This window comes from Rhea pennata, chromosome 1 (assembly GCF_028389875.1).
Source record: "Rhea pennata isolate bPtePen1 chromosome 1, bPtePen1.pri, whole genome shotgun sequence".
In the NCBI taxonomy this organism is placed as follows: Eukaryota; Metazoa; Chordata; class Aves; order Rheiformes; family Rheidae; genus Rhea; species Rhea pennata.
The window spans coordinates 62,761,806-62,786,895 of NC_084663.1; the positions used below are offsets into that span (position 1 = coordinate 62,761,806).

The 25,090-nt window shown below is 38.0% G+C and overlaps 1 protein-coding gene across 1 annotated transcript in view; it reads left to right on the top strand.

The window, feature by feature from the left end:
* The window catches only part of KIAA1549 (KIAA1549 ortholog), an 81,631-nt gene extending 68,608 nt beyond the window's left edge, over window positions 1-13,023 (top strand). The window contains exons 17-20 of the mRNA XM_062598793.1: window positions 299-351; window positions 4,365-4,510; window positions 6,410-6,564; window positions 11,977-13,023. Coding sequence (XP_062454777.1) covers window positions 299-351; window positions 4,365-4,510; window positions 6,410-6,564; window positions 11,977-12,231 — 609 coding nt within the window. The 3' untranslated portion in view covers window positions 12,232-13,023. The remainder of the gene's footprint in view (window positions 1-298; window positions 352-4,364; window positions 4,511-6,409; window positions 6,565-11,976) is intronic.
* The last annotated feature ends 12,067 nt before the right edge of the window (window positions 13,024-25,090 follow it).

Genomic DNA, 25,090 nt, shown 5'->3' on the forward strand with positions numbered 1-25,090 from the left:
TGGATGCAACCCTGTCTAATACACTGTAGGTGACCCTACTGAGCAGGGAGGTTGGACTTAGATGATCTCCAGAGGTTCCTTCCAACCTTACAGATTCTAGGCAGCATCTGCTGTCTTGGTTTGGTGATGCTTCCCAGACCTTTTTGTGCAACTCAGTTTGTAAAACTAAGCTGTGAAGTTGCAAATCAGTTGTGCATACAGGCCTAGTGATCTCTGCCATTCATTGCTTAACGGGCTGACAGTGAACTCCCAGTGCACAGATTTTGTTTTTAATTCATTTATTTCCTTCTTTCAACAGAGATATGTGGAATTTGGAATGACGCCTCCAACAGCACCAGGCCTCCTACCAAGGTAGTTTTTCACTGACAGAATTATCATTTATTATTTTCTTTGCAGTTTTCCAGAGTTCTTACTGGCTTTGGTATCTTATTATGCAAAGAACTGCATAGAGTCCAGATCTAGCCTATGTCGTTTATTTATAGAGCATGAATGACATACTGAGACTGTGTGGGATCCAAGCCTCCATTTAAGAGAAATGTGTTTCTAGCCCCTTGGCTGTAGAGATAGCCTTCCAAATACTGGGGAAATCATTGAGTTTCAGTTTTCAGAGAGCCTGAAACAGTAACTCAGGTGCATGCACTTCTCCCAGTACTCTTGCTTTCATCTCATTTCTGTAGCCTCAGTGCAACACTCACTTGCAAAAGTTTCCAAGTGACTAACTGGCTTGTTCTAGTCTACTTTTAGACAAATTAAGAACAAATACTGCATACAGCACACTGATCCTCACAGAGAAAGGCTGTGTTACAGGCCTATTGCTATAAAATCAGTGGGGAACAACCTTTCCCTCTTCCCCTGACCTTACTGTGGGACAATCAGGTAAAGAGAGGAGATGGTTGCCCAAGTGATGGTTCATTTCTTGTTTGGTGTCTGTGTGCACATGAAACGAGCTGCTTTTCAGTCACAGTACCCCCTTGGGTCATGAGATCTTGCTCACACACTCCAAACTGCTGCAGCTAAAGTAGTAAAAAGGTGTCCTGAAACTACTCATCCATTACCTTCTTCAAGTTTGAGGAGGAACCCCACTGGTATCTGTATTACTCATTTGATTTCATCTAAAGTGTTCACTACTTCGGAAGCTTGGTGGTTCTTTAGCTGCAAAGTGGATATGGATATGGAGAGCTTTCGTTTGTCCGTTGTTCTGCAACCCTATTTTGAAAGTACCAGCTAGAAAAAGAGAGGGGGGGCATCTAAGTCTGCAAACATATTTGCTCATTTAGGTTGTGGCTGAAACAGACAATTTCAGCATGAAGCATGGAGCATATGTGAAATGGTACACAGTATGACATGCAGTCATCTTTGTCATGGATTCATTTTCTTGTAAGCTAGATACCTTATGGATACCTTATGAACTAGTACCAACATTTCATGTACAATGCATAGTCAAATGTACTGACTTTGAGGTAACTGTTGGATTTTTTTCTTTCTTGTAAGCTAGATACCTTGTGAATTATGAGCTTTGAGACTGCCAACATTTTATGTACGGTGCATGATCAAATGTACTGACATCTGAGGTAACTGTTGGGGATTTTTTCTTTCTTGGCCTGGTGCAGATTCAGGGAAAAGCTCATAAACTAATTAGAAAAGTGCTGTAACCCATGTTAAAACACCTGATCAAGATATGGTCTTTGCAACATATTCTTTGTTCAAAAGCTCATCAAAAGCTCAAAATACCTTGGCATAGGTATTTTGGATTTATGTAAGTTACAAATTGATTGTGTCATTATTAATAGTTCAAACACTTAACTCTACCAGTACCAGCAGATTAAGTTAATGTGCAAAGTCTTTGACCTTACCAGGAAGAATTCCTTAACAAATTCATTAAAATAGAAAATTTCCTAAAACTTGGTTGAAAGAAAACCAGCAAAGAGCTGTCATGGTTGTAGAATAGATGTTATGCTCAAAATCAGAAGATGATAATAAATAAATTGATAGAAACAGCACATAAACTGGAGAAAGGAAAATAACTTGAGGTCAGTTTGATTAGGTGGCATGTATCAATGTCATAGCTCATTTACTTAATTTAAATACCCAAATGCATGGAATAATAGTTGAGTAACCAGGCTGTTCCCTTCTCTGTACAAATGTAGTCAGCATCTCTAATGGGCTGGAACAAACCTGAGTAAAAAAATTTAAATGTTAAAGAGCTAGGTCATATAACAGCTGTGCAAATATAAAGGCACAATGAACAGCTTTTACCGGAGAATGAATATTGCATAATGCAACAGAGATACCTCACATTTAAGCCACAGTGACCCAGTGCTGCAAAATTGATTTCTGGGGCAGTCTCTGGAGGTGAAACCTCCAAATATATATATTTTTTTGAGCCTGAGAAGATAAACTGAAGGCAAGGTGTCAGTCTGGCAATAGAAAGCAGCACTGCAAAGACTGTATAATATAGATTCTGAAATGTATCTAGCTTCCATCCTCTTTTGTTGATCTCTGAACTTTGAAGAATAGCAAAATCTATCTGTTATAAAGAAGGTTGGGTAGAGAAGGGGTTGGTTATTAAACTTGCTCCTTTCAACTACAAACCCATCATCAATAAAGCACAGACCTCCTCTCCTCTCAGAAAAATTAACACAAAAATAATACGTTCAGCAATAATGTTAAGAAGATATTTCTTTAAAGGCCACAGCAAAAATCATAATAATTTATCCGTTTATTAGATTCCAGTTCTGTGCTATAGGCATAAAATGCTGGATGATCACATCTTTCTTTTACTAGTTACAGTGATTAAAATAACAAAAGGCATTGTTAAACATTACCTACCCTTTCAAACATTTATTTTAACTAGCCCATAAATCTAGTTCAAAATTGTTTCCTTGGGAGCTGCTCAGTGGACAATTGGGAATGTATGCAAAGAGCTAGGGAAATTCTGACAGTTCAACAATAGAATTGTTACAGCTTGAACTCCTTACACCTCTTGCATGTAATGTTGTATGCCAAGTAGTTACTACTTTATTTTACAATTACTTGTTTTGGCTTTACTCAGATCTATATACATATGTGGGGTTTTCTATCAACCTTCTTGGTATCTGTTCACACATAGGTTGCTAGTTTTCCAGATAAAGCCCAGATCAAGAATAGTTTGAATTAGATGCAGTCACATGATTTCCCTGTAGAACAGAAAAGTGTAAAAACGTAAATGTTAAAGGGTGGCATAGGTTTCAATCCAAATCCTAGAACTGCTTAGATGCCGTTGTGGTCGAAGTGTATAAAACGAGGCTTTGGTTCTCACTTTGTGCAATTTCATGTGCCTTACTTAGGAGGTTTTTCTCCCTTGCTTCCTTTATAATCATTTGTGAGATACAGGTTCTTTCAGAAAAAGATTTAGTGCACTAAGTCCTTTGCTATGAATGCCTCTCAAGGAGCCTGTCTCTCTTCTCTGATTTAATTCTTTAATCATACATGGAGTCTAAGAAAGACTAGCTTCATAACCCAGACACCTGAAGTTTAGGTGTTCACCCTCTGCCATGTTGACAGAGAAGCTTAGAAATCAATAAGCCATGAAAACTCAACTTCTATCATTCTCTTAAAATATAATCTGTCCATATCAGGGTTAAGGTATGTTAAGAGGAAGTGCAGGAAAAGCAGCATTTCCACCTTCTTCTCTGTTCCTGTGAATGACTCATAGGGTTTCTTCAAAAGTTGTGTTGCCTTGGCACAATTAATGAAGATAAATTTATGACGGTTGCTGTATTTAACTCTTCATATAACAATAATTATTACTGTGTGCAGAGACTAACAGTGCCAGCCTGAAATAGGAAATATTAAATTTAGTATACACAACATCTTTCACTTGTGCTGTGACACCATTTTGTGTTGTTCGATGCATCTTGAAGAACAACATGATTTTGAAAATATCCAGAAAAATGAACAGAACACTTGATGAAATATTAATTGTTTGTGAAATACACATGAGGTTGTTTGTTCTGTTTGATTTAGACCAAAACCATGGCCCAGAAACTCTTCTCTTCTTTTCTTTCACTGAAGACACTATTTCTGCCATGCAAAAGCAATATCTGTGGGTTTTTTTTTCTCTGCATTGAAGAAGCTGCAACATGTGAAAAACACTTATTTGAAATTTTTGTTAGACTTTCTAACTTCTATTGCTGTGCAGTGCACATTATAAAGGAGGAATGTATTCTTTGGATGTAATCATTTTGTAGCATTTTAAGGTTAAAATGTACATCAGAGGGATCATAAAGAGCTGAGGTATGAGGTATATGTACCTACAGAACACATATATATGTCTTAATTGGGCAATTCACTTACTGTAATCTTGAGTTCTTACTTTTCTGCAGACAGAACTTTGGGCCAGGTTTTCTTCAACCTGCAGAGTTAATGCACCCAGACCAGCAGCTGCCTGAGGCTCAGTATTCCTCCAGAGGGATGTGCTCAGAAGAGGTGCCATCAGTGGCACGACCACGACCAGTTGGAAGCACTGCAGGTACATTTCACTTAAACTGAGCAAGCACTGAAATAACTGGTCCTTTTCCAGGTCTACTCTTAAACTGAGATCACCTTTAACACGCCATTCCTCTTCAGCTCCCACACTTGAAATGTGACCTTTTCCTTCAACTGCCAAAAAAAGTGATCACAAAGTGACAGTGAGGCCAAAGCTAGGCCCTGGCCCAGGTTAGTTTTACATACATAGAGCCTTGTGGAAAAAGGCAATGCTTTGCCAGTTTTTGTTAGTGTCTTGAAAGCAATGGTTATCCCACAGTGTATTTCAAAAAAAAATATTCTGTGAGAATGGAAAATAACTTAATTGTTTTAGACTACACAGTGTATACTGATTTTCCACTGCAAATCTTCCTTTCTTTTATGCTAAATAAACTAATTGATGCATCCTAAATCAACCTGAGAGAGAAACAATTTTTTGTGCTACTCTACATCTTTATTTTTCATTTCCCCTCCTAGAAATGTATGCATAAAAGCAAGGTCTTTTACTGTCTGAAGATTCTGTCTGTTACTGCTGTCCCCTATGAAATCATCTTCCCTGATGTGGTTGTGATAGCACTGATGATTGCTGTGGAAATTGTCATGAGTAGGATTCTAATATCACGTGGCAATTAAGCAGCACACACTGGGACATTTATACAAATGAAAGATTCTATTATGTAAATGGCACAGTTTCTTGCAGAGAATGTGTTCTTCCGAGAGAATTGAAAAGTGCTGAAAATATGATCAGACACTTGTGTCATAGTCCTGATTTTGATGGCTACTGACTTCTCCCTGTAACTGAGAATGACAGGGATGTAGTGAGTGTTATCATTTAATGCTGATTATTTTGTTCTCTGATTCACACTATTTTATATGCGTTCATGCATCTTCTGCTTTTAAATTTGGGGGAAATTCAGAATAGTTTCTGTCATTCAGCGTAAGTAAGTGCAGATACCAAACTTCTGAAATATCAGTTGGGATTTTTTGCATGGAAAACATGGAAGTGAACTGACATCAAGTAAATCACACTGTGTTGATTTTGTCTTTTCCTCCTTTTTTGTGTGCGCGCACACACGCGCGCACACACACACACATTTTTCTGTTATGTATCTGTGGGTTTATTAAATGTTTCATTTCTGGTGTGTTTATAAAATAAATTTTGTATCCCAGTGGGAGGAAATTTGGACAGTAAAAAGGAAAGCTGACATGTTGCTACATGTCTCTTGCAATTAATAATGGTGGCTATTCTTATATGTGTTTGAAAGCAGTGGGGAGGAAAGGGAGGGAGAAAGGAGGGGATTATCCTTCAGGCTGAATTAATAAAGGAGATACAGTGTGTTCTGACCTTCTCTTAGTCAGCGGCAGCGTCATTTAATATTTAACCACAAAGCAAAGCTGAAAGAACTGTATTCTTACATAGTCAGGTGTTTTATTCTTCTGAGAGATGAAACAGGGAGCAGTCTAGAGAGTTAGGGTCTTGCCAGTGTGATGCAAATAAGGTCTACCACAGTAGCAAATGTCTTCTCTTTGCTAAGTCGTTTACATGAAAGCATTACCAGGGCTTTCAGTAAACGCTGTTGTGGAAAGAGCTGACGTATTTGTGGAATGAAGTGCAGTCCATGTCTGAGATACAAGTGTCTCAACCTCTTCCTTCAGTGCAGTGGCAATGAAAGCATCACACTCAAATGAATTGCACAAAATGCACATAACTTTTCCCTCTTTATTCTACACTGGTAGCCTTCTTTCTGTTGTGTTTTTTATTTATTTTTATTTATTTATTTACACAGAAACAGAGCTCCACTTTCTTCTTGTCTTCTGCTTCCAACAAAGTTTTATGTTGTCATTTGTCTGCCCTTCAAACTTAACTGTATATAAAGATGAAAAAACAATATTTGCTTTTAAGGTTCTCAGATACAGCACCTCACTCAGGTGGGAATTGCTAGCAGGATCGGAGCTCAACAAGTGGAGATCCCCTCAGGCAGAGCAGGGCATGGCCAGCCGGGGGGGCCAGGGTGGCCCCAGTACCGTGGAGAGGATGAATATGCTAGGCGAGATGCAGTGAGTACTGTGTTACACATTTGCATAGTTTCCGAAGTAGTGATATGTTCGGGTATTTTTTTTTCTTGCATTACTGTTTGGAACTTTTTTCCCTTGGAATACTTTCAGTTGCTTCTCTGACATTCTTTGCTTTGCTCTTCAAACCTTCGTTAGCTCTTCTAACTTTTGCTTGCTGCTCTTTCACCTTTGCTTCTTTCTAACTGCTTTCTGTCACTCTACCCTAACCTTTTTTTTTAATCAGTTGAGGCCTTCACTCATTAATTGCAGTTCACCACGTTCTGCTTCTGAACTCCAGCAGAGGTGGAGACTGCTTTCCATTTTCTTCTTTGAAACATGCCTCTTTATTTTAAGATCATTATAGGTAGAAAGAAACTGAATTAAATTATCCCTGACTAACCTCCAATTTTGGATTAGTATAGTTCTTTTTTCTTCCGTATCAGTGCACAACAACCATAGAATAAGGTGTATGTTTATACATAGCAATGAAGGTGATTCCAAACGAGTTGTTTTCCTAGCTTCAAACAGCAGGATGTGGTAAATTGATACATACCAGTTTACAATGTTGCCTAGGCAGCCATCATGTTTTCACATTCTTGGCAGTGCTGCTTATGGAGAATGACATTTCTGATTCAATCAGCTGTGTGATGGAGACTGAAAATAGTATATGGTCTTTCCAGGAAAGATATGGATGTCTGCGACTGGTCACTGTTTGATATCCTTTCATCTTGAAGCAGACTGACCTGTGACTGCTTCATTACAGTAGTTTTGAGAGTGACACCTCTATGCCCTTTCTTTTGATGGGCATTACTAAAATTATCATTTTTCTGGTTCCTCGCTTAAGGAAGGAAGAAGGATCCGCTTCTTTTGCGTATTTACTGCAGTGTGTCTTCCCATGAAGAGCAGTATTTTACAGTTTCTTACAGTTTCATATTGTGTGATGCTGAAATGGCTCTACAGAAGAAAAATGCGGTGGTCCTCATCTTTAGTTTTTTGTTGACCTGAGCTTCCACAACTCCAACTGAAGTTGAGAGGAGCAATGTAAAGAGAACTGGGCACAATAGAGATAAACTTACTGATTCTATTCAAAAACGTTGACTGTCAAAGCCAAAAGATGCATTTGCCTAATTGAACTCACTATTTATGCTTAGAACTGTGGTATTTGCGTGCATGAACACTACAATTTTAGTTTACATCTAGAAGAACACTCACATGAGAGATCTTAGTGTCTCTCCTGATCCATTTTCAGAGGCTTCTCTAGGTTGCTGTTCCTTGGCAGCTCTTGTCATTTGTCTTTCACTCCTGAAAGTGGCTCTACTTTTATGGACCTGTGAGCCTCTCCCCCAGCCCTCCCCCAAGTGCATGTTGAATCATTACATTGTTAATATTTATTACTTGCATTGTTAAAGTACTACTAAAAGTTCAGTCAGAATCAGGGCCCCATTAGCTGAGGCACTATGTAAACAGTTGTTTTTGACAAGAGTTAGCCATACAACTTCACACCTTTGGTTACCAACACATATGAATATTTGTCACTTCACTCTGGGTTCACTTTCTTTTAATTAATGGGAGTTTAAACACTTTGGCTTTGACAGAGCTTTTTGGTTGCTGCAGATTATTTGTTACTGCATTGTGATTTTTTTCAGTTTGCTCAAAAAAATAAAAAAGGTGGAGATTGTAACAGGATTAAAACTATATGGAGAATAGTGTTAGTTACTTGTAACAGGTCTCACCTAGTGCCTGCACTCTGCCTTTCCCGTAAGGAATTCTTTCTTTCTTGCAAAAGATAATTTCTTTAATATGATAATTTCCTTACAAAGTATAGTAGGAAAAAAAAAAAGGTTGTTAGATGAGTCCTAACCTCATAGTTTCCTGTAATAAACTGAAGTACTGTCAGAGTATGATATCCTTCACTACAGCAGAACTCTAAATTTGTCTTTCGTCCTTTTGGAAAGGAGGATTGCTTAATGAAAGTCAGGTTCCTTGTGGTACTGTATTCAACTGATCTTTTACCAGCAGTCTTCCTGTATTGTTTAGCTGATTCTGTTGAAGTTTCTGGTATTAACCTCTTACAGGTAGGAAAATCAGAGCTAGAGTGCTCTTTTCACTCACAAACTCAAATAGGATCTGCATTTGTGTTCCCGCAGTGGCCTTTCTCCTCACAGTAATCTCACCTGTAATTCCTACAGTTGGCACCCTCTGATTTTCCACTGGAATTTGATCTCTCATTTGTGCTTCCTGACCCAAAGTCAGCCTGCAGATTACTGTCAGTTCACCATAAATCTCTATCTAGAAGGCCTCAGCAGCCAGGGTAAATTGCAGCATTTCCTTACCTGACAGACACTACAATATTGAGCAAGCGGTCACTTGAGCAGCACAGCTAATGAAGAATTGATTTCTTAGTCTTACAGATATGTGTTCTGTCTTGCATATCTCTACCTTTCTGCCACCACCTGGCATCACCTTCAATCCATCCACAATCCCTGTAGCTCTCCACTGCAGTACTTCAAGTCTTCTTCAGGTTGCCCATGTTCCCCCAACTCACCTAGACCCTCCTATTTTACTTTTATTCCAGTGCTTCCCCTCCACCCAACCCCAAACCTATCTCAACCTACTGCCAGTTGTCTCTCAAGTTCCCTAACTATTGCACATGAAATAAATGCTGTCTGGCTCTGCGCTCTGACAGGTGTAGCTGAGTGCATCCTGACCTGTCTTTTCTGCTGCTCAGAGGCAGATTCAATGGCAGCATCAATCTGGCTATATCTAATCATCTGCCTGTTTTTTATGAAGCATATAATATATGTGTATGTTTATATATACATATGTTTTTTCTATTTATACATATATATATATATAGTGTGTGTGTGTATATATATACACATAAGTGTATATATACACTCTTATGTGCATACAGACACATATATATATACATTTGTACACATACAAATACACACATATATGTATATAAAAGCAGTCTTTGATATCTCTCCCTACATCAAGTTCGCTTGAAATTGTCCAGAGAATTTAGCAATTAAGTGGAAATGAACAAATAGACCATACGATCTCATAAATCTTATTTCCAAAAGAAACAATGCTAAATGAACAAGTATTATTTTTACTCACTACCAAAATAGAATTTATTAAGAAGTAGCAAGGATCTTCTAACTGGAAGAAGACTCAGTAAGGTATTTTTGTCAATTATTTTATATTACCATTAATCATATAGAGGTTTTTGTGTATAAAAATATAATTTAAATATATAAAACTATACTGTTATATGTGTAAATATACATATTATGTATAAGTATATATTTCTTTTCAAAAAGAAATGCAAAAGAAAGAAGCAAAAATTCTTCTGTCCTTTTTACTGATGGACTGTCTTTATTTTGCTGTTGTAGTGCTGTGCAGGTGACGTTTCTAAACTAATCTGTGTTTTTGAAAATCCTCAGGCTTATTTAATTCTGGTATTATAAATTAAATTACAAAAATACACACTTTTATTTTTATGAGCTATTTAAGAAAGTTCAGATATCCTTAATGTTAAAAAGTAGCTACTGTAGTCGGCAGATGTTCTTTCTAACTTCCCTTAGGAAACAGTTCTTATGGTACTCAGTGCTGTATGAGACAGGAGCTGAATCATATAGTGTATTTTAATGTGAAAGTAACCTGAGCACGATTTAATTTGCTTTTAAAGCTCACGTGACAAGGAATTACTGTTTTAATTTTTTTATATCATCTCTTTTTTATAAACCCACAGAGTACTTGTCAGGTTTGCTAACTCAAGACTGCATGTGAGCAGCAGTTTCAGGTTTCAGTGCCAGCTACAATAATTTGGAACAATCAAGAGAGCTATTCATTCCTTTCTCATACTAAAATCACCTCTCTCTTATAAGAAGTAAGATTGGATGTGACTTGGAAAACCTTCTTTACCTACCATTCTTCTATTAAAGCCTCTTTTCCTCTTTACCTCTCTTCTCAAATTAAATGTGTAAATGATCCATGCTCTGCATGAGCTACACAAGGGAGTCAGAGTGTGATTAGTTCAATTGTGAACTTAGATTTTTTTCATTCATATTATGAGAGACATAAAGCAGCATACTCTCCTGCTTTTTTCTTTCCTGCATGCTGCTGTCGCAGTAGCTCTAGGTCTCCCAGATTTTACCCAGGCTCTCCTAATACCTTCATTCCCCTCTCCCCTTCTCCAGAAATCTTCTTTTAGCTGACCTTGTTTGCATTTCTTCTCTCACAATGTTGCCCTCTCTTCTGTTGCTTAATGCTTATCCACAGAGGAAGTTAGTGCTCACTAAACTCTGATAACTGTGATCTGAACTCTGCTGGAACTAGTTGTTCTTCATCCTCCAACACGGACCCTTTGAAAGGAAATTGTGCCACTTTGCACAGAGTTGTAATTTCAGTAGGGTGCGTGCAGGCAGCCTTATGTTGTCTGTGTCCAGTGTTTCCTCCTGGCAATAGCTCAGCCTTCACAGAAACTAGCCAGGAAGAAACACTTGCTTTTGGAACCTCAACTGGAATTTAGGATTTCAAAAGGTACACTGGTTTGTGTCTACACCGGGAGTCAATACAGTCACTTAGTTTATTGTAACTTCATTCACTTAGTGTACTGTAAAGTCATGCTTCGTTTTAGTGTAAATGTTTTCTGCCATATGTATGAGCCCATAAATTCAGGCTTCCATTTTGTTCCTCTTTTGTTTCATGAGAGAATATATGTGACTGAACAAAAGTAGAAGTAATCCCTTTTTTCTTTGAAGTAATGATTGTCCCTATATTGGGATAGTTTTTCTCCAATGTGTAGAAGTCAGCTGTAGATTATGGGAAATTTAATCTTTCTGATTTGAATCATTTTCTCCTGCTGCTTCTTCTGTTGACCAAATTTTCCTGTGCACTGGTCAGCCACGGGGTCCTCTCAAGTGTATGGTCTGATCAGGCAAGCCAGACAGTGGGGGAAAATGAGTGGGGAAAAATAGTAGTCTCTCTATACCATAGAGCGTAGGGAGAAGTGACTCCTCGGAAGATAGTGTTTTGCCTGCTGTCTTTTAGGAAGTTCATGGCAAGGCAAAGGAAGTGAAGCCAACTCCCTTGAATAATTCCAGTGCTGTGTTTTTTCTCCCCATCTCTTTCCAGTAAAAGTATCAGACAATAGGAGAGGGCCAGACTTCCTGTGGATGTTCAAAGAGATTTTGAAAATCCTTGAACTTGAGGCAGTCCAGCAATTTTATGTATGCTTGTTGTTTTGTGCTCCATAGAGGAATCACTCATCCATACAAAAGAACAGCGGCAGCAAATAGAAACATCTCCATGCTGCTTTCCCTCTGTTCTTTGCCTTTTTGCTTTTTTCTCTTTTGTGGGGTAATCATATTTGCTCAGAGTACAATAATGTTTTCTACCTTTTTCCAGACGCATACGCATGGACACCAAGAATATTCCTCCTCACCAGTATTCCAGATGCCGAGGACTTCAGCCAGGCAGCCTTCGGCACCCCCTGCTCAGCTTCCACACAACAGCCTTCAGGGCCAGGGGCTTTGCTACACCACCAGTTCCACTGAGGATCTCCAACCGAGTCATTCTTCAGCCTCTCTTATAAAAGCAATTAGAGAAGAACTTCTACGACTCTCTCAGAAACAGACAACAGTACAGAACTTCCATAGTTGATTTAGCATTCTCTTGCAAATCTGCCAGGTATCTGCTTCCTATGGAAGTAAAGAGTTAAAGGAAATCAGCAATGTTATTCTCTCAAAAGAATGAACTCTCACAGCTCTGTTGACAGCACTCTGGAAAAAGGAAAAAGGCAGCAAAATGAAGATAGTAAAGGGAGATTGGAGACAAACAGGGGAAGTCATCAGTGTCATCGCAAGCAATGTTGTTCAATCAGCTAATATTACGGTGCTTCTCCTCTCTCCTTACCCTCGTTCAATCTAACAAATAAATAAAACACTTTAGGTCAAGAAGTCAACACTCCAACAACAAAACATCACAGGAACAAAATCACAGTATAGTAGACTCCTTTTTCTAAGGAAAAAGGCAAAGGTTTGCATGAACTAAGATGATGTTTTGCAAGAGGTTACAAGTATTCTGATCTCTCCAGTGTTTATGGGGAACTGTTCTGTGTTGCTGTTCTTCAAGATGACAAACTGTATCAAGTCTAGGGTATTAAAGGTGTGATCTCATGTGAGAATCACTTTGATTGACAATAACAATAGGACTACTTAGAATAAAAGGATTTTTGAGCTACTTGTAACAAACTGGAACAGTAATTGTTATAGGTCTGTGCTTCCAAATGGAGCTACCCTCTGCACTCTTCCTTGTTTTCTTTCTGGTGCTGAAGCTTCAAGTGTTCCTTCATCTTTAATGTTTGCAAAGTGAAACATTGGCCTTGTATAACTAAGAAAATATCTGTAGACTCATTCAGGCTGGAAAAACAAAGCAAAGCATCCAAACAGAAAAGGCTTGGTATTTATTTTGTTTAAAATTACTGAAATCTAGGTGAGAAATATTTAGCCACAGCTGAATTTGGGGAATTGTATATCTTTAAAAAAATATATTTACATGCTCTTGTATGACCAGTGATAAAATATTGCCACTCTATAGTTTGCTTTGTGGACAGAAAGCAAGCCAGCCTGACTGGTACAGGGTCACCAGCATTAAGTTATAAATTGATGTCCTAAATCATTGCTTATGTTTGGATCTGAATAATTTAGTGAAAGTCAGTGACAGTTTTAGACCAGTAACATAGGCTTAGATTTGCAGTTTTGAGACATTTTCTATATTTATACTTGTTTCCACTGCCCCTCTGGACAAAGGGTAAGCATTATCCCCATGGTAGGAATGGTACATGCCATGGAGCTGTTTGTCACTGTTTTTTTCCAGAGTTTTAATTTAATATTAGCTATGAATTTACTAATATTTGGCCATTGCATAACTGTAACTGACATAATACATATGAGAATTTTAATTAAGTTGTGATTCATTTGAGTGTTTTTATTTTCAGATCGAACTGAACTAAAAGCTAACAAGGTGGCAGAGAATAGAGGGTAAGCTTAGTGTTTCTAAGGAGGCTTAGGAGCCTTATGCTATGAAAACTATTAGCAAAAATACTTGGTGCTATAATTTGGGTATGTCAAACACTGAAGTGGATAATAGTCATAAAAGGTCTAAGGAACAGTTATCTGCCAAGAAGATCATGTGGCAACTACTAGAGTAGAGCTGGGTTTGCCCCACTTGGGTAGAAATGACATTAGTAAAATACAGGTATGTAACACTGGTACTGTACGGTGTTCTTTGGCTTCAACCCATTTTCCTGGTTCCAGTGCATGGTTCAGTAGCTGTGACAGGACAAATTCAGAATGAAATGAAAACAGGTAGAAGGATGCCACGGAAGAACCCTATATATCTTGTTTGTGGAATATGTATGTAATGTCATTTGTTGCCAAAGCTAAGAAGCAACTGGCTGCTTGCCTATGTGGAAAGGAGATGGCATGTTCTTTCCTGTCTTTATTAGGAAGTTAAGTTATTCTTTGATTTCCCCAAGTTCATCAAATTATTTGAGGGACTTACTGTAGGAAAGCAGTTGGAATTCATTTACAGTTCTCCGGCCGGTACTTTAAGCCCTGGTGGGCACTGGTTGAAATTTGGATTGAGTCAGAACACCTGGATGGTTGTGACCACCAGTACCTATGGGTCATTCATTTTCTGAAAGATTTTTAAGCTTTTTTGTGATAGTCAGTTCTACCATAAAAATAAAGAAGCATTAGTTTTCTACCAAGTTTATAAACAGGAATGCTACTGATGTTTTGAAAAAAAGACTTTCAAATCAGATTTGAAAGATGAGAGGTTTTTCAGAATGAAGAGTATATCAGACAATGTTCATTGGGTCTTTTTGAAAATGCTGAAGACTGTTCATAAGTGTTCCTGTAAAAACTCTCTCCTTCACCGCCTAGATCCTTCTCCAGCTTAATTCTGCAGTGAAGTCAGAGTCCTGTGCTTATAACAACAGCCTGTAATTATGGAAATTATCATGGAGTAATTAGCATGTTACTGTGACTTCATTTCAAGAAAATGTGGAATTCTAGAATGCTATTTCACTATCTCTGTGCTGGTTCCAGCTGCTTAAGTTTAATAAGGAATATGGAATAAGAACTTTGAAATTTATAGATGCTGATGTCATTTGTCATTTGCTTTTGTTAGTGATGGCAATGCTATTAGCATACTCAGTCTTTTTATGTTGGAAGAATATCTTTTCTATTTCTTTCCAGTACTAAATATTACAAAGAACGTGTAAAAGACAAATAGTTTTAGGCTTTTTTTTTTGCTTTTTTTTTTTTAAGCCTTTTTCTCATAAAAAAAATCCCTCTTCAAATCCTAACATGTTCACAAGTAAGGATGGTAAAGTAAGAAGTTGCAAAGCTGTGTTTGGAGTTCTGTTCTCAGTCTGATTAGAGATCACATTTATTACTCACAAAAAGTGGCATGGCAAACTCTGTATATTCATACATATAGTAACATAAATAACACATAAGGCACTAAATGTTTCAGTTCTAAAGCTGGTCTTAACAAGGAGGAACTAAACTTTACTTTGTGCAGCTATGAGAAAGCTGGGTTTTTCATGTGCTACAAAAGGACTCTGTGATATGTGCCAAAATATGTCTTTCTGCTTGGAAATTCAGGGAGAAAATCCATATGCTTCTGTATTCCCATGTGTGTGAGCTCTTTTGCTAATTAATTTTATTGCCCTATTAAAAAAAAAACAAAAAAAAACTTTTTTTCTTAATGTTAAAATATCCTGAATTCAAAACTTCTGTTGGTGAATCTACCACTTACCAAAACTGATCTGAGGAGAAGTTGGTACAGGCACAGAAAACTGTTACAGGCACTTTTATCCATTTCCCTGACTAAATCGTCTGATTCATGGAATCCTCAGGCTCTTGTGTTTTTTCACAGTTTCCCTTGACATTTTTGTTTAGTCTGTGTTGGTTTGGCATACAGAAGAAACTGGTGAAATGAGAGCTAGGTATTTGGGGTTGATTGGTTTGCTTTACCTCTCCTTTCCTAGAGACCAAAATGTTGACCTTGAGTATAGCTTGAATGTAGCCTGCTTCTTAGTTATCTTTGGAACTAAGTGAAATTTTGTAGTTCTCTCTCTTACATTCGATTTGAAAAGTGAGTCACACTTCTTTACTATGAAATACGTCCTATTGCCATGTAACACACATGGTCCTGTCAGTGACTGTGGGCACGTGTTTCAGGAGAGAGAACTTTGGTTTTAGGGGGATTCGGTTGCATAGATACTGGACTCAGGAGGCTAAATTTGTGCACTTTTGAGCAGTAAGAGGAATTTCACTGACCCTTTGTAATGTATTATTACTTACCAGGGTTTGGGACCTACATTGTATATAGTGTTTGGAGAGTAGCCATGTTTCACAAGGTGTATATATTAGCCCTACACCTTTCAGAGGAGGACTTTCAGAAAGGGTACCCCACATCATACATCTTTATGCACATTCATAAACACATAAATTAATAGATTGATTACCTAAAAACGCATGCCCCTACTAACTATTGAAATCAATGCCTTTGAAATCAGGCCACTGACACCAGGGTTACACAATTATCTTAGAAAGAGACCATTTATTCAGGTCATATCTTTCCCAAGTACCAAAACAGCTGGGGCTCTGTTGTGTGTTAATTCATAGCTTGAAAGCACATCAGATGGATTGCACAAAGAAGGCAGTGTATATTCAAGCCCAAATGAAGTCACCAGTTGTGTGACGTGGATGGCGTTAGGCAGCTGAACTCATTTTTAACTATCTTATCATCACCACATCTTCCTCTTTTCCAACTTAACAAGACCCTCTCACTTTACAACTCCATGAAGATATGGGCATTTTCCACTCCCTGCCTTATCTAAGCAATTCTTCTCTATTAACAGGTGCCAGTCTTTGAAAAAAAAGCATTATCTTGGCTACAAGCTTTGAAGTCGCAGGATGAAGACCACTTGTGACTTTGAGGTGGGAACATGTTGTGAGCCATATTTTTGCACCAGCAAAGAAATAAACATCTTCAAAAAAAAAAATTTTTTCCAAAAGTAGCACCTGTAGGTGTTTTCTGAATACGGACACAAAGTTGAGAACTGGTTAAAAGAAAAGCAGTGACATCTGATTGCCAGAAGACAAAGGCCAGCAACCAGACCTTCAGGACTACCTGTAACAGTGCACTAAAAAAAGATGTGTAAAATCTTGGGGAACTCCTGCTGCGCCCTCCGAGCTCATTGCAGAACATAACCTCTGTTTTGCACAGTTCTTCACTACTAACAGTGCTGGTCTGTAGAATTGAGGAACGTATCTCAGCAGTGGGACTCCAAAAGCAGTTCACCAAGATTGTAGAGCTTATCCAGAACTGTTTAGAGATGTCTAGAGAAAAATAGCAGATTTAAAGTGCTTGAACGTAGAAATAAAAATTCAGTTCGCTGTGTAGTGGGGCATGTTTTCTCTCTTTCTGTTATATTTTCATTTAAAAAATAAGGGGGAAAAAGAAAAGCCCTGGGACATATGCTACTGTCATCACTGTGCTGCTGTTCATATATTTGTAGATTCTGAAAGCTGAGGAATGGGAAATTAGAGAAGAAATTTTTTGGCAATGCTGGCAAAGACTACAGTTTTCCAATATTTTGGCATGAGTTTGACTGCTTGAAGAGTCTGTTATCTCTATGGAGAGCGTCATATGAAATGAAGCTTATGTCAGAAGTAGTACTGTAAAAATGCTTTTCCAACCTATATGCTCCTTGTGTGTACTCAGATCTCCTGTCTTTGAATGAAGCGAAAATGAATGAAGGATGCTGAAAAAGTGCACCTTGAGAATAAGAAGCTTGAGCAGCAAAAGTCATATGGAGTTGCATTGCCTTTTTTTAAGGAGTCTCTCCCAGAGTAGAACTGGAGCCTGTAAATCCTGTTGAAGACTGATAGATAAAAAAGTTACATTAGTGCTATAAAAATATGCATTTCTCTGCCCTTTGTAGTTTGTAGAGCTGGTATATTTTGTCTTGCTGTTGTGGTTTTTTGATACCTTTTTCACATTGAAAATGTTTTCCTGTTTTTTTATTTTCTTTTGTAATGGCCACTCTTTGTCTAGTTTTGAGTAGTTCTTACTCCATAACTTGAGGTTTATGTTTAGGCTGTTACATCTTATTGCCTTAATCAGAATAAAATGTTGGCACATTTGAACAAATACTCTGAAGATTCTTTTGAAATGAATGTTCAACCCCTACGGACCTTTGACATGGTGGCTTTCAGTTTCGCTTACAGTAGTCCTGTTGTTATCCCACGTAAAGTAGGCAAAGTGAAATGGGAATTAAGAGAGCAGAAGAAAGATTAAAGGATGAGAATTACATCTTTGCACTTCCAGTTACATTCTAATGCATACAGTTCCCATGAAGTGCTGTCATGTTCCTGTAAACACTTCTTTAAGATTTCCTTCCTAACGTTTCTCAGAGTTGGTTTTCTCATCCAGTCTGTTTATTTGACTGCTTAAGTGCTGTGTATGATTTAAAAGCAGTAGCTGGAGATTGCTTTGTGTTTCAGGAAAAGCCTCTTCATATTCAATAGAAAATTAATACAGTGTTACATTCAGCAATGCCATACGCTGTTTTGGTCCTGAAATGCAGAACTGAATGAAGCTTGACAGAAGAAACTAGAATTTAAAAATTGCAATAATAATAAATCAGGAAGCTTTTATCCTTGGATCTGAGGAAATAGGAGACGCAGCTGTGAATTAGCCACTGTCAGTAGTACTTCAGCATAGCTGCCAAATATGAAATTGATGAAATCCTATGAAATGCAGGTGATTCAGGCGTACGTAAACTCATGAACTACCATACAAACTTGCATATAATTGTCTCAGTTAAGTAGCCTTACATTTTGCATGTAACACTTCTTATCAAGCATTTCTGTGGATGGATGAGTTTAGTCCTCATGACAGTTTCTTTCTTTGGGCTTGATGGATGGTTTTAATAGAAGCACCCCAGAAATTTGAGATTAAAAGTGAGGAATCTCCCATTCAGAGGATTTCTAGATGCACAGTCAAGTATTTACATTGCTGCTGCATTCTGCTATACTCTATAGTGATGTGTAAGAAATTTGTTAGGAGGCCAGAAACCACATTCTTGCTTTTGCAGATGGTAGGGTAGAACTGCAAAAATTCAAGAAACGTTTGTTTCTTCCAGCAGACCGCATCACTAACACAGCATTGCCTCATGGCAATCACATTTCTGCCTGGGAGCAAAGCATACTCTTCCGCGTAGCGTTGTACCTAAGAAGCTCTTAACACTAGTGCCAGTGAGCATTATTTAGTCCTCTTTATTTAAAGACGAACAACTCTCAGCTATTACTGTCACACAACATCTGTACAAGACCATTTAGTATAGATCAACTAAAACATGGTAACTTCATATAACAGAGTGCAAAGGGTTGCCGCACTAGAACTGAATGTTTTTGAACTGGTCTGGTGTAAATACATGGTATGTAGAAATACCGTGAAGAGGGGACGGCCTTGCAAAGAGATTGCTGTGTAGATATAGCCCGTCTCTTTAGTCATTCAGACAAAGCAGTCAGAGCTGTAGGGGAGTGAGGAAGTACTGTACTCCTGCTCCAGAAAGTCACAGTTAAAAAAAAGAATTTAGTTGCATGTTTAATAACATGATCTGGAAACTCCAAACTAGGAAAGGTTGCAGTCCCTGTGACTCACCAACCAGTTTGTTCAGAGCGCTTGTTTTATAATTAAATAAACCAAAGAAACTAGAAAAGCCACTTATGAAGTGTATTAATATAAAAATTCATCAGAAAAGAGGCAGAGTTTATAGAACTATGAACATTTGGGGAGTGGTGTGATTTAAAATGCCGTTTGTGTCTGGAAAGGGAAGAGAAAAAAAGGAGAGGACAGAACTTTTGAGTTGTTGCAACGAGTGTTGGGTACAGCTATGGGCAGGAAATGAAGGGAAGAAATGTAGCATACTGTTCAAATAGAGAATGCTAAAGATAAAGCTGAAATGGGTAGATGAGCTGGAAGATACAGCTGCCAAAGAGCATAGAGACAGCAGAAAGTTTAATGGGGACCCAGGGATTAGGGAAACATTTGCTATATGTTTGTCTTAGAAATAAAAGCACTCATATAGAATAGTTGCCATGTGCCACACTATGTTTGAGTGGTGCACAAACTTTCAGTAGTGAATATGTGAACTTTATTGAAAATAAGATTATTGGAGGGAGAGGAGCGAGGGGAACAGGAGTGATTATCATGGGAAGAGTGGAAGCAGAAAAGGCACTGAAAAATATTATTACGTGAAACTATCAATAATCCTCAAAGGATTTATTTCAAAATGCCTAGAGGAAGAGCTGCTGCAAGAGAGCCTTACCCAGTTTCTGAAGGGTACTGTATTTTATTTGTAGGCTCAGGAGGGGATGGAAAGATTGCTCTGTGCGCTGTGCTTTTTTCTTCCCCAAGTATCTGCCATTGCGAGACAGAACCGGACTAGAGGGGCCTTTAATGCCACCTTGTTGCAACAGCATGAGAGAGATCTATATGGCCTGTGGCATCTTCATCCAAGTTAGGTTATAAACTGCCCCAGGCATTTTTGGTTCCCTGAAGTGGAAAACTAAGTTGTGCGTGGGAACTTTGGAGAGACGTAAGTGGAGGGATTTGGGACGGACACAATTTGAAGGGTGTTTAGTTAACACGCTCCTCAAAATACCGACGTCTTACAATTTCATACAGAGAAGACATGACTTTTTTACTGACAGTTTTAGAGGGAGACAATGAAAGTTTCACAGTTGGTTTAGCTCCTTAGCTTTTAGAGCTAAAAGCACCATAAAGAGCAGTATGAGGGATTTGGAACAGAGCTTTACTTTAGTGACCACGGAGGCTGGAGAAGCATCTCTTTCCTTCCCCTCAATGCTCTGAATGCAGAGGCTGCGGAAGAGGCTTTTTGGAAGAAGAAGCCAAATTGGGAGGTTGGAGGAGGAGTATCAGCAACTTATAGCAGCCCTTTAGATGATTATTCTTGGTGGGTGAGCTGCAAGATAGATACCTCAGCTAACTATAAATTTCATACCCATAAAGTGCACAGCGAAAGTTCACCTGTCTGTTAGAGCTGTATTTTTTCCAAGTTTTTTTGAGATATGAGAGATAATGCTGCATTGTTTACCCTGTGTTTATTTCTGGAAGGTTATTACAGAACAGGAGTTGGAAGTTCCTTGAAAAATGTAGGTTTGATCTCACACAGAAATCTGCAATGAGCTTTTGCTACAGCAGATCCTAATACCACTGGTCCCACAAAATATGATCCTGAGCATAAGGATCAGAGAGGATTATTGCTTACCATGAATATCTATATTTCATTCCTTGACTGTAATTAATTACAGTAATTTCCTGAAATCCTCGTATTTGTAATGACTTTAGCAAACCTAGGAAGTCCCAGTTCAGAGCACCTTTCTTTATGAAGTTATGCTGTGTCTTTTCTCTGAATGTTTCATGTGAGTAGGAAGCTCTGATGCCAGGTTTTGTCCCTCTGGTGATTTTGTAAAGTGTAATCATTGTAAAGTGCAATTGCTTAATATGTAGTTCATTCACTAAAACCCCAAGGATAGAGGCAGTGAGTAATGTGAGTCATTACTAGAGCAATGGTATCTAAAAAGATGGAGAGCCATGCATTTAGTACCAATCAATTTAGTTGTGAGTTAAGAATTAAAAAAAAAATAAAAAATCACTAGTTAAATGTGATTGATATAATTTCAGGGCAAATTAAAGTAGTTGCCCTGGCATCCTGTGCTGCTCCTAATGTTCTTCTATCCTGGCATCAGTTACGTGTTCCCCGCAGCTTTGTCTGATGAGACACTAGCAGCTTTCCTGGTTGCCTTCTCAGTCTCCCTTCCCATGCACTACATACTTTCTTGCCTGAAATTCAGAAATTTCATGCAGAAAATATGAAGCTTGATCAGCAATGTTAAGATTCAAACTGATGTCTTCTGGTCATGTTTATTTTTCTTCCACCATCTAGGTTTCAAGCATTTTTGCATTTCTTTGTACTAAATCCTTTTAACTGCAACAGATTCCTTTTGCATCTTCTTGCCAATGAAGAACCTTTTGGTGCAAGTACATGTAGTACATTAGCCGGTCCAATTTTAGATGACTGGAGTGTTAAGGTTTCCATCATCATTCCAGGGGAGGTGTTTCGCAGCTTAGTAGGTGATAACGATCCGTCCTCTTCATTCTTGCGTGCTTTCTTTGAGAGCCTAAACCCACTGAATGCTGCAGCAGGACACAACAATGTGTGGCAGCCTGAGGGAGCAGTAAGGTGTAACACAGGTGAAATAATATATGCACACTGGTAAATCAGGAGTTACATTTTGCTTCCAGGCTTTTCTGGGGGAGTGAAATTAGCTGGCTTCCTGAATTACAATGGGGAAGGAAAAAAAGAAAAAAAAAAGAAAGAAAGAAAGAAAAAAAAAGGGAAAAAAGAAAAACAATTTTTTTTTTGCTGAATGGGCTGAATATATTTTTATTAGCATAGCTCCCCTGAAGTCAACAGAACTGGGCAGCATTACACCAGTTAGGGATCTTCTATTAGGTGTATTTTAATAACTGTCATTGATAATACTAGGAACATGGGAAAATAATACACAATAAATCAACACACCAATAATAATCTGATAGGCTTTGATCATGGACTTCATTACAAGATATTGTCTATAGAGTCCTCTTTAAGTTGTGCATGAAAACCAGATCACAGCCTTCTGAAGCGACTTGATTTGTCTTAAAATATGAGTTATAAACTACAGACTGTACTACTGTATGTTCCCCATCTAATAATATTCCAGGAAATGTAACAGCAGACCACAGATAACAGATTATATTTGGGTATGCTGATTTCTATTGTACAGGGTATATGAATAATCCAGTTCTGCATATTAATTTTCATCTGTCTTTATATTCATTTCTCATGTCTTTTGGATATAACTTTTTAATTCTGTATTTTCTGTGGCTGTTACCCCTGAAATACTGAAAAGACCGGTTGGCTATTTCTCCTCCTTTTGCACTGTGCATTGTTTTGCACCATACTTGTGATTGCTCACCATGCCTAGAATCAGTATAAGACACAGCATGTACCTCAGAGACTCTATGTTTTTAAAATAAGATTTTATTATTTTGTGCTATATTGCATAGAAATAGCTAAGATGTTTACATTGGTAGCCTATGACCTTCTGGGATGCTGCTGCTTACAGATCCCAGAACATGCTGACAGTAGTAGTATGTTTGTGAAATTCATGAGAGGCTACATTTTATCAGTGACCTGATCCACTGTGTTGTAAGTCAAATAACTTAAATGGAAAATGCTATAGATCAAACTTGGCAATGTCAAGTATCAAAGGGGTTGGTGTCATAAGCAACCAAAACTGTTATACCAGTTTAGAAGTTTACAGATCAGTGGTCTAGAAAAAGTATGCATTTCATAGCAGCAATGATCTGTAAGATATTCCTTTTCTATACCTGACTTTGTTGAAGCTTGATTGTCACCCAAAACTGTGGGGGTGTTGCACTATATCAAAAGCCATGATTCGCCCGGTTGGCTTGAGCTGAGAATACCTGAAGTAAACTGTGAGAAGTAAAACTTGAGGATTAAACTACATTCCTTGGAAATAGCTGCACACAAGCAGACTATTTTGGGAAGTATGATAAACAAACTGTGCTATTAAAGGCAGATTTTAGGAAGCCAAAAGAAGTTGCTCACTTATTATGAGGTAAGTTTGCAGGTGTTGTGCTGGGCTATAGGACATCTACAGCTTGGGTCATGTGTTTACAAGTCTTTAGTCTGGAATAGATTTAGCTTCTATGACTTCATTCATCTGCTCATGGCCTTAACCACGGAAATAAGAATACCGTAAAACATATCCCCTCAAAAATCAAAACCGATGCCATATCCAGCAGTCACTCTGTGTTCCCAACCAGGAGAACAATTTTTATAAAACTGGAGAACTGTAGGAAGAGAACTGCATCAGGTAGGCACTAAGGCAATATGTGGAGATTTTTCACAGTATCTATCATATTGCTGTCAGACCAATGCACATTTTCCACTATTAAAAATAATAAATCAGGAAAAAAACGATGTATGTAGCTATAAGATTTGTTGTCCATCAATAATTGCAGCAGTTAATTGTCAACTTACTATTCTGTCAGTCAACACCAACAATATTATGTAGAATACTTTGTTCCTGTAAGTTTGTACATGAGGAAGTTTGTCTATTTTTTGTGGAAAGTAGTAGTTGGCTGGTCCAACACTGACATTTGTCTTGTGAATGTTACTTTTGTTTTAATCATTCTAAGTTGAAAAGTTAAGATTTTTTTCTCATTGGAGCAATGTTTTGTGATTGTTTCCTAGTAGCATTATGGCACATGTGAAAACAAAACCAAAAAACACCCACACAATAAAAATGTCGCAGAAGAGTTAAGCCCTTCCCTTTCAAAATGTTCTTTCCTGCTGCAAGCATCTCAGCTCAGCATTTTCACTCCATAAGGGTTTCTGTGTGAGGTGATATTAATGATTGGGAAAGGTGTCATCCTCTGTGTCCAACTCTACCCATTCCTACAGTTAGAATCATTCCTGCTCTAAGTGATAATGGGCAACCGTCCATCAGTTTGAGATGGCACTTTGAGACTGGCCTTTCGGCCCTGATCAAAGTGCCTCGTTGTGCCAGGATTAATTTGAAGAGTTTAGGTTGATTTGTGTACTTCCTAAAAGGGAGAGTTGTATATTGATAAGCAGAGACGAGCCTTTAATAATATTTAATAAATACAAATCTGTAATAGAGCTCTCTTTTTTGGCTTAAGAATGACTTTTTATGGCTCATTTCAGTTGGTCTCTATCAGGTTGGCTAATCTAATATATGTCTAGCTGGATTAATATTGATATATTGTTTTAATAATGGATAGAATTCAAACTGGTGCAACTTCCCTGTATCAGACAATTTCACTGCAGTGGGATAAACTTCTCACAGAAATATAAGCTTTATCAATATAAACTAGGATTAAACTAGTCAGTTTGAATCTTTCCATCAGTGCAAATACATGTCTATCAGCATCTTACACAAATAGGAGCTGCTTTGTGCACAAATTGGATACACTGGTTTAAACGGGCTTGCTGCAGCTCAGCATGGCTTAGGTAAATGGGCAGGTACAAGCTGAATCAATACAACCAATGTTAAATTCCTACAAAAAACTCCACTTAAAAATTACACTGGAATAACTAGATTACATTTCAAACCAGCCCAAACAAGGCTCTTTCTTAAGCCTCCATAGCAGAGTTTCACTGATATCAGCAAATAGGCTTTAAAAAACAATTTAATGAGTGAAAACAGCTCAGTATAATCAATGACTTAGATCAGTTTACTCATCTAACCTGGCTCATAGCTTAAGTTAAGTTCGCCTACTTAGGTAGGTATCTCGTAACACTGATCCTGCAGAAATTAGG